At 42.9% G+C, this 14,338-nt stretch overlaps 1 protein-coding gene across 3 annotated transcripts; it reads right to left on the bottom strand.

Annotated features, from left to right (window-relative positions):
* Positions 1–749: 749 nt before the first annotated feature.
* On the bottom strand, positions 750–14,060 carry agbl5 (AGBL carboxypeptidase 5). 3 transcript variants are annotated; one of them, XM_076083522.1, is made up of 18 exons: positions 13,974–14,015; positions 12,943–13,054; positions 12,523–12,801; positions 12,210–12,381; positions 11,922–12,088; positions 11,605–11,782; positions 11,266–11,444; positions 10,105–10,636; positions 9,733–9,902; positions 9,444–9,579; positions 6,809–7,026; positions 6,494–6,696; positions 5,812–5,973; positions 2,594–2,730; positions 2,399–2,451; positions 1,959–2,152; positions 1,673–1,806; positions 750–1,576 (listed from the first exon to the last, which is right to left on the bottom strand). In XM_076083522.1, coding segments are annotated over exons 2-18 (2,994 nt in total). In that variant the 5' UTR covers positions 12,945–13,054; positions 13,974–14,015; the 3' UTR covers positions 750–1,498. The 3 variants fall into 3 exon arrangements, with proteins under 3 accessions (XP_075939637.1, XP_075939638.1, XP_075939639.1); XM_076083523.1 differs by lacking the exon at positions 12,943–13,054 and having other exon boundaries at positions 751–1,576; positions 13,974–14,060; XM_076083524.1 differs by lacking the exon at positions 5,812–5,973 and having other exon boundaries at positions 751–1,576.
* Positions 14,061–14,338: the final 278 nt, after the last annotated feature.

Below are 14,338 nucleotides of genomic sequence, written 5' to 3'. Positions count from 1 at the left end.
GCATAAAAAATACAACCGTAACCATTTACCTTACACAAAATATTGATATCACGTGTATGTACTGTATATACACACACACTATGTGTATATATATGTATGCCGTATTTTCCGCACTATAAGGCGCACTTAAAAGCCTTTAATTTTCTCAAAAAACGACAGTGCGCCTTGTAATGTGGAGCGCCTTATATATGGATCAATTGGTTAATTGGTTGATCCATACTGGTTGTACACGGCGCTCTGTCAAAATGTTTCAGTACGACTGGTAAACTACAAAGCCGCACCGCGGTAAACACCGGTACTGTGCTTACTCCTAGTCCAACACCACTTGTGTGTATAAAGACCCCAAAATGGCACCTTTCAAGAGACACGCTTACGACGCTATTCTATGCGCCTTATAATCCGGTGCGCCCTATATATAAAAACAGTTCTAAAATAGGCCATTCATTGAAGGTGCGCCTTATAATCCGGTGCGCTTTATAGTGCGGAAAATACGGTATGTATATATATATATGTATGTGTATGTGTATATATATATATATATGTATGTGTATATATATATGTATATGTATGTGTATATGTATATATATATGTATATGTATATATATGTATATATATATATATATGTATGTGTATATATATATATATATATGTCTATATATGTATATATATATATATATATGTATGTATATATATGTATATATGTATATATGTATGTATATATGTATATATATATATATATATGTATATATATATATGTATATGTATATATATATATATATATATGTATATATATATATATGTATATTTTATAGGCAAAATATGCAAAACACCACAACCTTCTGGAATAATGACATTAAATACACACTTCACTCACATTCGTTTCTAAAGTCACAACTGAAACAAGGAGGTTATGAAGGTGCTGCCGTGCTTATCAGTCTGAATAAAAATCAACCCTTTGCTGTAATAGTACAAGTGGGTGACTGTAAAAATACTTGCCAGTGCATGACAGTGTTGGTCAGAGTGCAGTTACACATCAGGGGACATCAGGAGGCAAGGACTAAAACTACAAAGAACAATATGTGAAGTACAATGATGGTAGCTGAAAGGATACAGAATATTTCAAGTGTATGGATTCATGATCAGTTGGAAAACTTGGATGGGGAAGGTGTGTACTTCTCCTCTACCTCAACCACAGCTGTGGTTTCATTGAGCAAGGCACTAAACCTTTAGCTGCTCCAGTGAAGCTGCTCAGTGGTTGTACAGCTCCACAGTCGGACTATGTTGAACAGCATGGGTGGAAACATCATGCATGCTCTGGAATCTGAATAAATACTGTTAAACCTGCTGTATTGCATATTAAGATGCCCCAAGTAACCCTGCTGTGATGACAATGCCCCCTCCTGTTTCCTGGTTGAAATGGTTTTGGTCACAATATCCTAATTTAGGCTCACAAGGAAATACAGACATACACACAAGTGGCTCCTCTTCTGTGCAGCTGCTAGGCTTCTCCACACAGGGCCACTGCCTCACACATGTTCACAGTCTCAGGCAGAGGCATCGCTGGAGCTTCCTCACCCTTCCAAGACAACGTCATACAGCCTCAAGGTCAAGGTTTATTAATTTGATGCATTCCTTTCTGTCTGAATGTACATTAATGCGTGTCTGTTTTCACCTGTTCCACCGCTTCATCCTTCTCGTGTGCCGTTTCTATAATAGTATTTCCTCTGTAGTGGAGACTGCTGTCTGGGCTTTTCTTCATTAGTGCTTTAGAGGCCAGCGGCATGGCACCCTCTTTCCCAGATACACCTGTAGAAGGAAATAAATGTGTTAACTATGGATATGGGTAGTTTACATACTGGGAAGAGGAACTCTAAAAGCAGTGTCATGCAGCACTTGAAACGTATGGAACAAAGGACAATATCTTCAGTAATGACCCTCTCTGGTGTATGTATACATGCCTGACAGTGACAAGTGTCGATGGAGGCCAGGTCTAAGCAGCTTCCAGACCTTCATGGTGGCAGACTCCTCCTCCTCTCCAGATGAGACTGGGTTAATGCTGGTAGGGGAGATTTTACTGCCATGTGCAGGATGGCTTTCAGTCGACCCCGCTCTCCGGATGGGGATGCGGCTCATGTGAGTTTGCAGCTCATACCTGGGCGGGCAACAGAAAGGTCAATATGGTTCACCACTCATTTATAAATCATAGTAGGGATAACATACAATGTTTTGTGGTGACAATGCAGATGGGTAACCTTTTTAAATCAGAATTCCCTTCATAGTGTGTACTGTTTTTCATTTTTATTTCCTTCTATTTGTGAATTCCAACCCATGTTTGACTTAGAATGTTCCCTGTGAGATTTAGAAAAACCCCAAGATACACAGACAAGATTGGACTCACTTGCTAAATTTGATGGAGGAAAGGATATGTTCAGGCCCCAAGTCTTTAGCGGTCTGTGACAGATGGAGACATCACAGTGAGACTTCATAAACCAAATGTATGTTGCCTTTCGGAGAAATTGTAGTAAAAATAACTAGTAATAGAAGAAATGAGGAGCATTTGCTCTCTGTGAGTGAACCAGCAAGGTCAGCTAACCTCTGTGCGGTCCTCTGCGGGGTGATGAGTGACTGTAAGAGTCCGGCACCCTCTCCCCACACGCCGCATGGGGAAAGGCATTCTGGACCAACCCGCTGAAGTGGGTCCTCCAGCCAGAAAGTCTGGGCAGCTGAGGCCTGATAAGCAGACGGAGGGACATAAATACAAGGAACAGAGAAACAGCAGGTAACAGAGGAGTAACACAATGTTCATGGTTCAAAACATCAAAATATTTGGAAATGGATTCATAAATCAACAAATGTAACACATGCATGTACAACATATCCTTCTCTTTATCTTTAGTGTTTGGACTAACACTCTCATCCAATCTAAGAGGACAGAGGTTTAACTTCTTAGCAGTTCTGACCCACTACATTCTACATGGAAGCTGAGAAACAAAGATTACACACAAACTAAGTCAACAGACAGCAGAGGACCCACACACAGAAGTTGCTTCACACAGGGATATTTTTTATTCCAATGGTTAAACAGCCAGCAGCACATTGAAGAAGGTGGTATTCTATTACACAGACAAACACTAACTACCAACCCTAGTCTGGTGCAGAAGGTTAGCACCACATTGAAGCACACCTCTCATAAGGAGCAGAAAGACCTGGTGAAAATGTGAGTATGCATGAGGTGGGACTCAACCTAAAGTTGATTTTGTCATCCTTCATGAAGATGCATATAAACGTTAGGACTGAAAGAACTAGGAAACAGGACATGTTCACAGAAAGAAAGCGGAATACAACTACAGAAATCTACATTCTCTAGTCTTCAGGGCACTGATGTAAAGTGACAGCCGTCCCACTGCATTGAATGGACAGAGGCTACATGGAAATCATCGTCTTGGTGATATTAAAGGAGTAGTAAGCGACTTTTATGTCTCCAGAGCACAAAACAACCCTCAAAGGTTTCACTCCTATTAACATAATCATTTGTTCTCTTAGAGCACATATTTCTCTTTCCCCATCTATGTATGACAGGACGGGGCTGCAAGACAATCACTGGCATCAGTTGAGGGTTGCGGGGGGGGGCTGGAGCCGAAACCCAGCTGACACTGGGCGAAGGCAGGGCACCCCCTGGACCTGTCTCCAGACTATCACGTCCACACAGTCTACCTAACCTACGCTGCACGTCTTTGGACTGAGGGAGGCAGCCGGAGAACCCGAAGAGAACCCACACTGACACGGGGGCAACATGCGACTCCACACAGAAGGTCCGTCTGTGAGGCAGCGGTGCTATCCACCACACCACCTCTTTTTAGCTTGATATCTGCTCTAAACTAAAGGTCAAGAACAGTACCAAATATACACATTTCACATAAGTGTGCAAACATTATCTGCATTTATATGTGTAACTACAGAGTGGTTTACGCCTGCAAACTCGAAAAGCCACTCAATTATAAATAAATGATAACTTGTTTTCACTCTTCATTGCGGCTTGTGATGCCAATTGTCTCCCTATTGATGACGAAGAAGATGAGGAGGCAGGAAGGATGTCCTACTAGAAAAAAGCAATGAGCAGAGCCTCCACAACCTACTGCTTACAACAGACTCCAGACCTACAGCGCTACACAGACGATGGCTACAGGGAGTCAAGGCCAGATATTCATCTGCTCTTCAGAACCCTCTCCAGGTCTCACACGCTCCACCTCTGCATATTCAGTGCAAAATGGCTGGTGCTAAAACACAGACCATCGTCAAGTACTAGGATTACAGCACACAAAGTCACAGACCACATATAGACCAAGACAACAAGCTATTTTCTCACCTCTGCTAACCACAAAATACATGACCTTTGACTGTGGACAGCCTGCTAAATAAACGTTACACTAGGAAACACGCAAATGTGTTTGAATAAATAATAATCATCATTTTATTCACCAGTTTGATGAAACATGTAATAAAATTAAAGAACATAACATTTTATTTACATCCAAATCAATAATGGAATCATATATTGAAATATTCTAAACACAACTTCGATTTAGTCAAAGTGTTTTCATATGATATTGCTTGTTGGCAATCAGCTCCATAAAGCAACCTTTCCCCCCTCAGAGAACCCCGTGATGAGCTTTCTGGCAGTGGGCTACACTGTGAACATCATAACACCAACATTGGACACTGGAATGATATAGGTTTCACAACTAAAAACTAAGTCACACTCCTTTTCAGTCACTATGAATGAAATTCAGTCTACAGAATGCTCTGTCCTGCTAAGAGGACTAGAAGTGGGCATTGTGACGTGCACTGTTTCACATATAAACATTACAGAGCGAAATACAAATACATTGAAAAAAGAAAAACGTCATCTTATTTTTCAGACACAGCCACACTATGTTTCTTAAAAATAAAGTAAAACCAATAAAAAATTCAAAAATGTAAGTGCAACATGGCAAAAGTAAAACTATATTGAACCATTGACAGCCCTGACTATTTCCCAATCAGCACACTAATGTGGTATTCTTCCTAGCTTATTACTTGTGTACAGAGTGAAAAAGAGACAAAGTCAATGTAAGCTAATCCATGAGTATAATAGTTCCAATATTAATGTATACTGCAAATATCTACCCAAAGTCCTGCAACGATGGTTATGTAGCCGAGCAACTGACTCTCTCTGCTAAACCCATTCACACATTAAACAGTGTGCAGGACAACCACAAGAACTACTCACTGAGTGCTATGAAATCAGCAATGCTTGAGTCAGGGCTTCAACACACAACACATGCACTCACAAGTCTATTATACATCCGTAGGTGCTAATACTGTAGATACATGTCATTACACACATATTTGCTGAAGGAAAATAATAATATTTGAGGAAAATTTAGAAGTGCTAGCACCAGTGATATTTCAGACACACACACGATCAAGTAGTGATTTGCACTTGTTTTGATCGACAGTACATGGAGTGCCAGGCAGGTGCAAGTTTGGAAAAGACACTCAGTCTTTTGATATCACTAAAAACACCACTTGTCTGGTACTCCAAGTCATTTTAAGAGCTTACATTCACTCAGTCCACCCACACACACCTATGACCAAGCTCTCATTGGTTAGGTCAGCTTGAGTCCCGGGTGGGCCCAGCTGGAGTGTTAGTGTTTGGCGTTAGGCCCTGAAGGAGCAGGGGGCTCAGTTTGGAGAGCAGCCCGGGACGGGGCAGAGCCTGCAGGGAAGGGAGCAGGGTGGAGAGGCTTGGGGACTGGAGGGAGTACAGACCTGTCATACTGACGGAGGCCGCTGCACACACAGAGGAAGACGAGGAGGAGGAGGAGGAGGAAGGGGGTGAGAGTGGGGGGTGGGAGGGTGTGTGGCTGTTGCTGGGAGGCCGTAGAATGGAGCGGTGGTGGGGTGGGCGTCTCCTCTCCTGAGGCTTAGGGTCTACAGAGAGGGAGACACACACATGCACCTGCTCAGAGACATGCGGGTGGACACGCACACGTTAAAGCCCTTCACATGAGCCAGATGTCCCGATGCGAGACGAGATGCATAGGTTTGGGTCGAAGTTGAAAATGATATCAGTATGTTTCAAGAATTCTTCGACCCTAAAACAGGGCTGATGTTTTCAATAACTAATCTTCAAAGCATGCACTGAGGTCATGCAGGGCTCATACTGATGTTCCAGACCACAGAAATCCAGCACATTAATCTGTTCACGTGTTCAAATCTGAGCCCAATTTGACATCACCATTACAATAAACCTGGAGCACAGACAGCGACACATCAATCACCCATTAGCCTTTCTTAACAACTCCAACAGCAGAAAGAGGGCAAGGAGAAAGCAGATGACATATGTGATATTTAGAGCGAGAAAGAGAGGAGCGGAGGTACATCCAAGAAGAGGTGATGGATAGAAAATGCCAGCCAGCAACACGAGCAGATGGTGGGGAGATCAACTTACCCCTGACTGGGCCGAGTGTCTTGTTGACTCCACGTCCGCTGGTGTGTGTGCCGTTGTGCTGTGTGTGAGTTCGGGATGGGGGGCAGCCAAAAGTAAAGCTCGGGGAGCTGTGCATCTTCGGGGACGGCGTCTGGCTGCTGCTACTGTGACTGTTGCAGCGAATGCGACTGAGTGTGTTCTCCGACGCTGAGCCAGACAAACAGCTGGGCAGAAGATCACGCCAAACACAGAAACCCATGAACCAAATGTTACAAACCACGGGAACTAAAGTGTGTGCTATTTAGGGGTTTGATAAAGAGATGTGTGTACACTCACCTGTTGAAGCTCTTTGGCGGTGACGCCTTGCTGCCATTGTGGTGTGTTCTTGGTGGAGGATGAGCGTGGATGTGTGTGTTCAGGCCTTTGGTGTTGCGGACGTGTTTGAGGATCCAAGCTCGAAGGTTCATCAGGCAGTTGTGCTCCGACAGCACCAGCCGTGGCCAGGGGTTACACTCTGCCATGTCCAGGGCAGAGATAGCCACGGCACGGCCCACCTGACGCACAACATCCATTAGTCCACTTCAGCACCATATCTTTATCTCATTTTATTTTGAAAGGGCAACATTGCAGAGTGTACAAAAGCTTTACGTTTTTTTGTGTGTTGTTTGTTTACATAAAACCCTTTTCCAGTTTTTAGTTTATAGGTAAGTCCTTAATCTTTACTTCCAGGAGTATATATCCATGCATACAGGTGTAAAACATCTACACACATACATGTCTAGATTCACACTTCTACTTCAATGTCTCAGCAATTTTTGTGTTCGACTTTCTTACATCTCACACTCCATTAAAAACACAACTTTATACATTAGTGCCTTATCTTTTAAGGTCGAGTTGGTAGGTAGGTTTTGCAGTTATTAAATATCAAAATCATCAACGTGCATCTAGCGTGGAAATATCAGCTGATGACAGGTGAGTCAATAGCTTAGGATTCCTGTGTTGAAAAGTAGTTCATTCACGTACACCAGAAACCTGCAATCCTTAAATATGTGCTAAACTATAAACTGAATGATAGGACTGTACCTGATAAAACACATCAATGCTGGTGTTGATATTGACATTTCTGACCAAACTTATGAAAATCTGCATTTCATGGGTTGAAAATGGCTCAACACGCTATCTACTGTTTTGAGCCAACCATGAACCTCGCAAGGCCAATAAGAGTAGAGCTGACCGGTAGGGACTTATCTACGTCATGAATTTGATATAAAAAAAACAATATTAAAACCCTATAATATACCCCGCCCCTCTCCATAGCCCCTTCCTGACCCCCCTCTCAGTCATAAAGAGAACTGGATACTGTGTTGGAGGCAAGCTCCCGTTCATTCTTTTGAGAGTGGCTCAGCGGTGCATGAAGCCAAAGTGATAGAATTACGTGGATCTTCTGCGCCTATGGTCCCATAGAGCAAGCACACTACATTTCCTTGAACCGTGGCTCCCAGCCGCTTGGTCTCAGGCTCATTCACATGAACGGCAGCACGAAGAGAACTCTCCATTTGGACATTAGTGCATTTTACAACTTTGAGCACATAATGATTTAAATAAAGGCTCTACCAAATGTCTTTTTTTCTATTGAAAGCTCTGATGGAGGTTTTTAAAATGAAGCTTTGGATGTTTGTTATCACCCTAAAAATGGAATGAATTAATGTTGCTGTTAGAATGGTAAATGGACTGTACTTGTATTTCTCTTGTCTTGTCTTCCGACCACTCAAAGCTCTTTAACACTACATGTCATCATTCACACACTGATGAGAGGGGCTACCATGCTGGGTGCCACCTGCCCAAGTGTCTTGCCCAAGGACACACGGACATGGACTAGCAGAGGATCAAAGGACGACCTGATCTCACCGAGCTACAGTAGCCACATTGATGCCCCATTAATACAGGTGGTTGCGGGAGAGTACACCGTTTTGACTGCAGTGAAAATGTAGTTTTTGAAAGGCTTAATAAAACCAAATATGGTTTGAAGCAGAGTATTTCATTAGAGAAAACATATTGTGAATTTTGGAAATAATTACATATTTTTTCAATAAATTGTAACTTTTGGACTGAAGACAGACAATTACAGAGACAAGGAGCATCGCTGTGTGTTTGGGAGGATGAGCGAAGGGAAGAGAAGGTGGAAGGTCATATTTCTCTAAGTTATTATTAATCATAATTTGACTGTCAACGTTATGAATGAAGCTTCAAACTATTCGGTACAGCCCTACTTTGTCATATTTTCTTTTGATTACCTTCAGCTGACAACTGATTTTGGGAACTACTGGTCTAAGGGAAAAAGTATTTTTCAGGCAATGCATATAAACTGTACATCAGAAGTGGACGTAGTTGCAGTGAAGTCATCCATTGGTTTGTGGCCTGACGTTTTGAAGACTCTTGTTATCTTGTTTGCAACCACAAGAGGGTGGAGCTAAGTACAACTGAACACTGAATAAGACATTTGCGACCAAAATGTTGCAATTAACTTTAATAAAGTGTTAAAGTTGCAAGACAGAAACTCTCAGACCGGACAACTCCATGGTAGGGACCTGTCAATCACAAGGTTGCCCCGCCCTAAAGCACACTCCTCCTTATGGTCTATTTGACTCTAAATGGACCATCATTTACTAAGAAGCAGAGTCCTTTTCTCCGTGCTAGCTATTAGAAACTACGCAAGCTCAAGGCACTTCTGCATTTGCTTCACTTTTCAGACCTGTAGGTTGCCGCCTAATGGTATCACGTGACGGACGTGGAAGTTGTAATTCCACGGTTTGGCCACTATGTTAATGGCTTCAAAGCCTGACACTCTTCCTGAGGGCTTGCTCTCAGCCCCTTGCCCATATTATCTGCACTTTCTAAATAATGATCGGTGTGAAGTTTCACTTTAAACAAAGACTCAAATTCCTCTCTGAATGGAAAGGAACCCACCTACCTGTTCAAATATTTCTGGAGTGTATTTTGGAGGGAATGATGAGGGTGGGGGTGGGGTTGCCCGTCCATTGTCATGGCAAGCAGGTGGGATGGTGTTCATGGTTTTTCCTGTGTTGTAGTTGCACTCCAAAGTATAGCTGGTGGGGACCCAATAACAAAAATTATACAACTGGAAAACAGTTAAGTTAATTTGATATCACCAAGAAGTGTTCAAAATCGATTTTCAAAAGTCACCAAGTACTATTTGAGGTGACAACCCTAAATATAAACTGACGTTTTGTGAATCTGACCTGTGAAGCAGCCCTGTGGCCTTGTGAATGGCCACCCGCCCGCTGCCTTCTTTAGACTGGCCATCCCTCTTGTCTCGTGCGTACATGTTTTTCTCTGAGAAGTTACAGCCCAGGAAATCAAAGTGGGCAGAGTTCACAGCGATCAGCCTTGGATACAGCATGTTCTCTACCTGCAGAGAGAAGAAGCAGAGTGCACACAACATTAGATGTATGGAACAAAAAGAAGTACACCATCTTCTGTGACTGCCGTAAGGGGATAAACAAATATGTCATTGACACAAATCAAAACTACTGAAATGAAAGAAACTAACTGCTAAAACTTTTTTCAGAAAACACCTCAGAGGGAGGGTAAGTAAATGTAATACTATTCACCTGCTGGCTCTCCTCAGGAAGGTTATTTCCATACATGAAGCACCCCCGTTTAGAGGCGTGGCCATGTAAATCCACATAGTATGCCACTCCCCCCTCCTGTGGTGGAATTGATTCTTGTTCCTCCACCTCTGGTACGGTTACCTCTACAGTAACAGGAGCTACAGTCTCCGAGGAGCTTGATGAGCTGTTGTGGTCCCCCTTCCCCATCTCTGTGGTGACCCAGGCATTTTCCTCCGTCACCATCAGAACTTCTGTGAGCGCAGGACTTGTGTCATTGTCTGCATTTCGTTGGTTCAAGCTGACTTCAAGGGAGGTGAAGGGAGGAGATTGATGTTGATTGTCAGGTTTGATGCTAAGGGGCGGGGTCTGCATGTGTGTGGGGCTGTTACAGTGACTGCTGGACTGTGTATTGTGCAGGCGGTTGTGTGTGTGGTGGTAGAGCAAAAGTGTTTTGGCTGCATAGATGGAAGGGTGCAGCTCAGGGCTGGGGTTTAAGTATTGTCTGTTCAAGTTCACACCCCTGGAATCAGTCCTGCAAAAAGTATTCAAAAGAAGCCTTTTAACATTGTTGACAGAACACAGCAGATGCCCCAACATATATTTCTCCACTGTAGTGAGGCTTGGAAATTGATGTCACATTGTGCTGTTTTTTTAAATGGCATGTGTACAGGACAAACAGTTTGCATTATTGGAGTAGGGGTCTGAAGAAACCTGATTTATCCAGCTAGATTTCTCCTTAAAAGGTAACCAAGTTTCTAATAAGGAGTTAACATGTAAGCATGTGCATAACATAGACTTCAGACAGGGAAAGTATAGCTGATATTTTGTTTAACAAAACCGGTTTCTTAAATACATAACCCACCCTAGCTTTAACTGTAGCCCTGCTCCAGACTGAGCCATATGATGAGAGAAAGCAAACTAGCTTTGTGACGACAATGGTGGATCAGTTCAGCATGCCAACACATGACATCACATTCCAAAGCCCAAAAACACATTAGAAATAGAAAACTCTTTCAGAAACATTTACAGGAAACAAGAAGTGCATAAATCAATGCAAACCATGCAATTAAGATCAGTTTAAACATTACCGATCACTGAGTCAAACAATGTTTACATTGTTGCAGTGAGGATGGTGCATGAGACTACGTGTGCAATTCTTACCTGTAGTGCCCACGGACGACCCCGTCTGGGTTGAGCATGGGAATGAGCTTGAAAAGAAACATGTTCCGAAGCGCATGAGCACGAGGGTCATCTCTTCTTAGGATGAAGTTGAGGAAACCGTTGAACACAAAGGATGAGGGAGTCTCCCCGGGGTGCACTCGACTGCTGAGAAAAAACACCTGCAAACACATGCAGACACACAAGGACCAAGGGTCAGCTTCACTGTTTCCACATTATTCAGTGATTCCACATCAGCCTCAGCCTTAAGTGTAAGCCATTAAAGTTGCCACATTACGAAAGAGAATACCGATTGTGTGTTGAAGTATGATTCCGTCATACCCTTTTGCTGGAGAAGCGGTGTGGTCTTGGCGTGTTGATGTCGGGAAACAGCTTCGGCAGACGGGGTTCTCTCTCCTCTTGCATCCCGTTGCAGTTGGTCACAGTGATCAGGTCCACCCTATTACCATCTAGAGAGTGGCACAACAACTCCCTATGATAATACACACTGTCCGGGGCACTGAGTGAGAGGATGGAGATTGTTGGGAGAAAATAGTCAGAAATTCTTCAATTGAGGTAATTTAAAAAGTAATACCAGTGTCAAACATATATTTTGTGTGTGTGTGTGTGTGCTTTAGGCATTTCTGTGTGTGTTGTACCTGCTCGGAATGAGTTGAGCAGCATTAGGGTAGCTCTTGTCAAACTGCTGCATCATCTCCTGGCACTCACTATAAGAGAAGGGGAAGCAGAAAGAGAAGTAGGTGGTCGCCCCTCGCACCTCCAACAGCCGGTGAGAGAATGAGAGGATGAACTGGTTATCCACAATCTGCAAAGGGACAGAAGAAAGGAAGAAGAGACATATTATGAGAAAGAGAATAATAGCTGTCAGAAAACAAACGGACAGCAATCTGCCTCAGTGGCTGACAGTGGACATACAGTGGACATACCTCAGCTGTGGGTCTGTCCCGGATCCTTTCCCACCGGTTCTTGCCAGGTAAAGTGCGTACGAGAGGAGCCATACCCTGGCTGTAGAGCTTCCTCTGGTTGTTCATGTTCATCACATTGATCTTCAGTATCTTTCCAGATGCAGCACCCCGTACACTGAAGTGAAACCACGATCTGAAACACAAAAACCTGATTTGGGATTCTAAAAGCAATGTAATCAATAGTACGGGTTGTGTGCAGCTAGTAAACACATTTATCATGTGAATAACATAATATAATTGCAACATAAGCAGAAGTTGTTTTCTTCTTTTATACCTGTTTCCATTCTCATGTTCGGTGCCACTGCAGTCTGGCTGCGTCCACACATTGAACTCATAGTCAGGGGTAAGGTTTGACCCTGAGAGGGCACTCCCACTGGGAGCTGCATTAGTAGGAGGGCTATGGCTGCCCTTCTCCACCTTCTCCACACGTGCCAGGTTCCCGGAGTCAAACTTGGAGCTGAACACAATATTTCCAAAGCGAGCCTCCATGGTTCTGAACTCTAGGCTCTCACTTTTCTCCCCTCGGGTGCCAGTCAGACGTCTGACATACAGCCTGTAATGAAATCAGAGAAACGCAATCAAATCTATACAGAGAAAAAATGTAAAGGAGGAAAAAGGTGCACTACTGGTGGAGACAAACTCAAATAGGAATGCTATACAAATCCAACAACCCCAAACAGCCCCTCAGTCTTACATGGTGCAGCCTTGTATTGCAACGACACATTGTTTGATCCAAAACGGTTGTCATCATTGATTAAGTCACTGCTTTGTGACGCATACACATTACTGGATGCAGGACAGGGATACTGCAAGAATATATTTGTATTCATTTTGAGAAACTTTCTTGATAGATATCGGAAATTGCATGTTGTAGTAATGTGTGGGCTTTGGTAGTAAGATCTTTGTTTTTGGTAACTCGTAACACCAATTAAGAAATTAAATATAGGCTATCTATAATTGAAATGATGACTTAATTATAACGATGAAGGTACCTGGAATTCACAGTTCAGATCAAAATTGAATTGCATAAAGGCCACATACATAAACTAGGGCAAAACATGCAACTTCAGTCTTAGTGGTTAAGATAATTAAATTAGATTAATTAAATCATTTAGGTCAAGACGATAACTTTTGAACTTGCTTAAATTAATAACAGCGACAATCTGAGGAGGGTAGAGAAAATACAACCATGGCCAAACGATACAATATGTTCGACGGTTACAACCCAATGTTCACTGGATCTACGGCGCAGATACATTATTGCATGGTTGTTTGCTTATCATTTATCATGTATGACAACATGACCGCCCTCTGTCCAGTGCTACAACATAATGTCTGCTGCTTGATTTCAGTCATGGAGCAACAACAACCGCTGACCGAGAGATCTGGCACAGAGTAAAGGGGAACTAACGACTGCAAGCGGTAGAGTCGGTTAACAAGACGCGTTCTTTGTTCTTTTCTGAACACGCTAATGTCAGCTAATAGTTAACGTTACTACTATGATAGTCTCAGTGGACACCGTCAGATAGCTAATGTTACACACCGCTAATAACGCTAGCATACGTTTCTAGGCGACGGAGGCTAACTTAGCTCGGTTACCGAACTAGCAGTCGTTGTTTGAGACGACAGTATTTTTGAACGAATGCACAGCTTCAGTCGTTACATGCTTAATACATTTTAGCTACGCCAATGCTTTTCCACGGGACAATGAATGTTCAGTCTTACTACGCTATTTTGATTCGATGTCCATCTTTGTTTTCATCGTCCTTCTCAACCCTCACGTCGCTGCTCTGGATGCTGCGTTCAGGTTTCTCTGTGGAAATGATCGCTGACTGGAAACGTTGCCGCTGATCGTTATAGTGGGATGTTTAAACAAGCTGTTTAAGTAATGTGTCGATATTAGCATTTAAAGATTATAAGAGCCATAGTTACATTCATACACACACTGTTTCTCATAAAGACAAACAAAATGTTCAAAATGTTCCAATCTTATCGAAAACAAAGAAACAACGTTGTGCAATGCAGTGCAGGTTCACTGCCAACCCAAATCAGGTTTGGATGCCTTCTAGGACAGGGGTCTTCAACGTGTT

Source organism: Anarhichas minor, unplaced genomic scaffold (assembly GCF_050575085.1).
Source record: "Anarhichas minor isolate MPS153535 unplaced genomic scaffold, ASM5057508v1 ptg000136l, whole genome shotgun sequence".
NCBI classification, from domain to species: Eukaryota; Metazoa; Chordata; class Actinopteri; order Perciformes; family Anarhichadidae; genus Anarhichas; species Anarhichas minor.
This window is presented reverse-complemented; position numbering and strand designations above follow the sequence as displayed.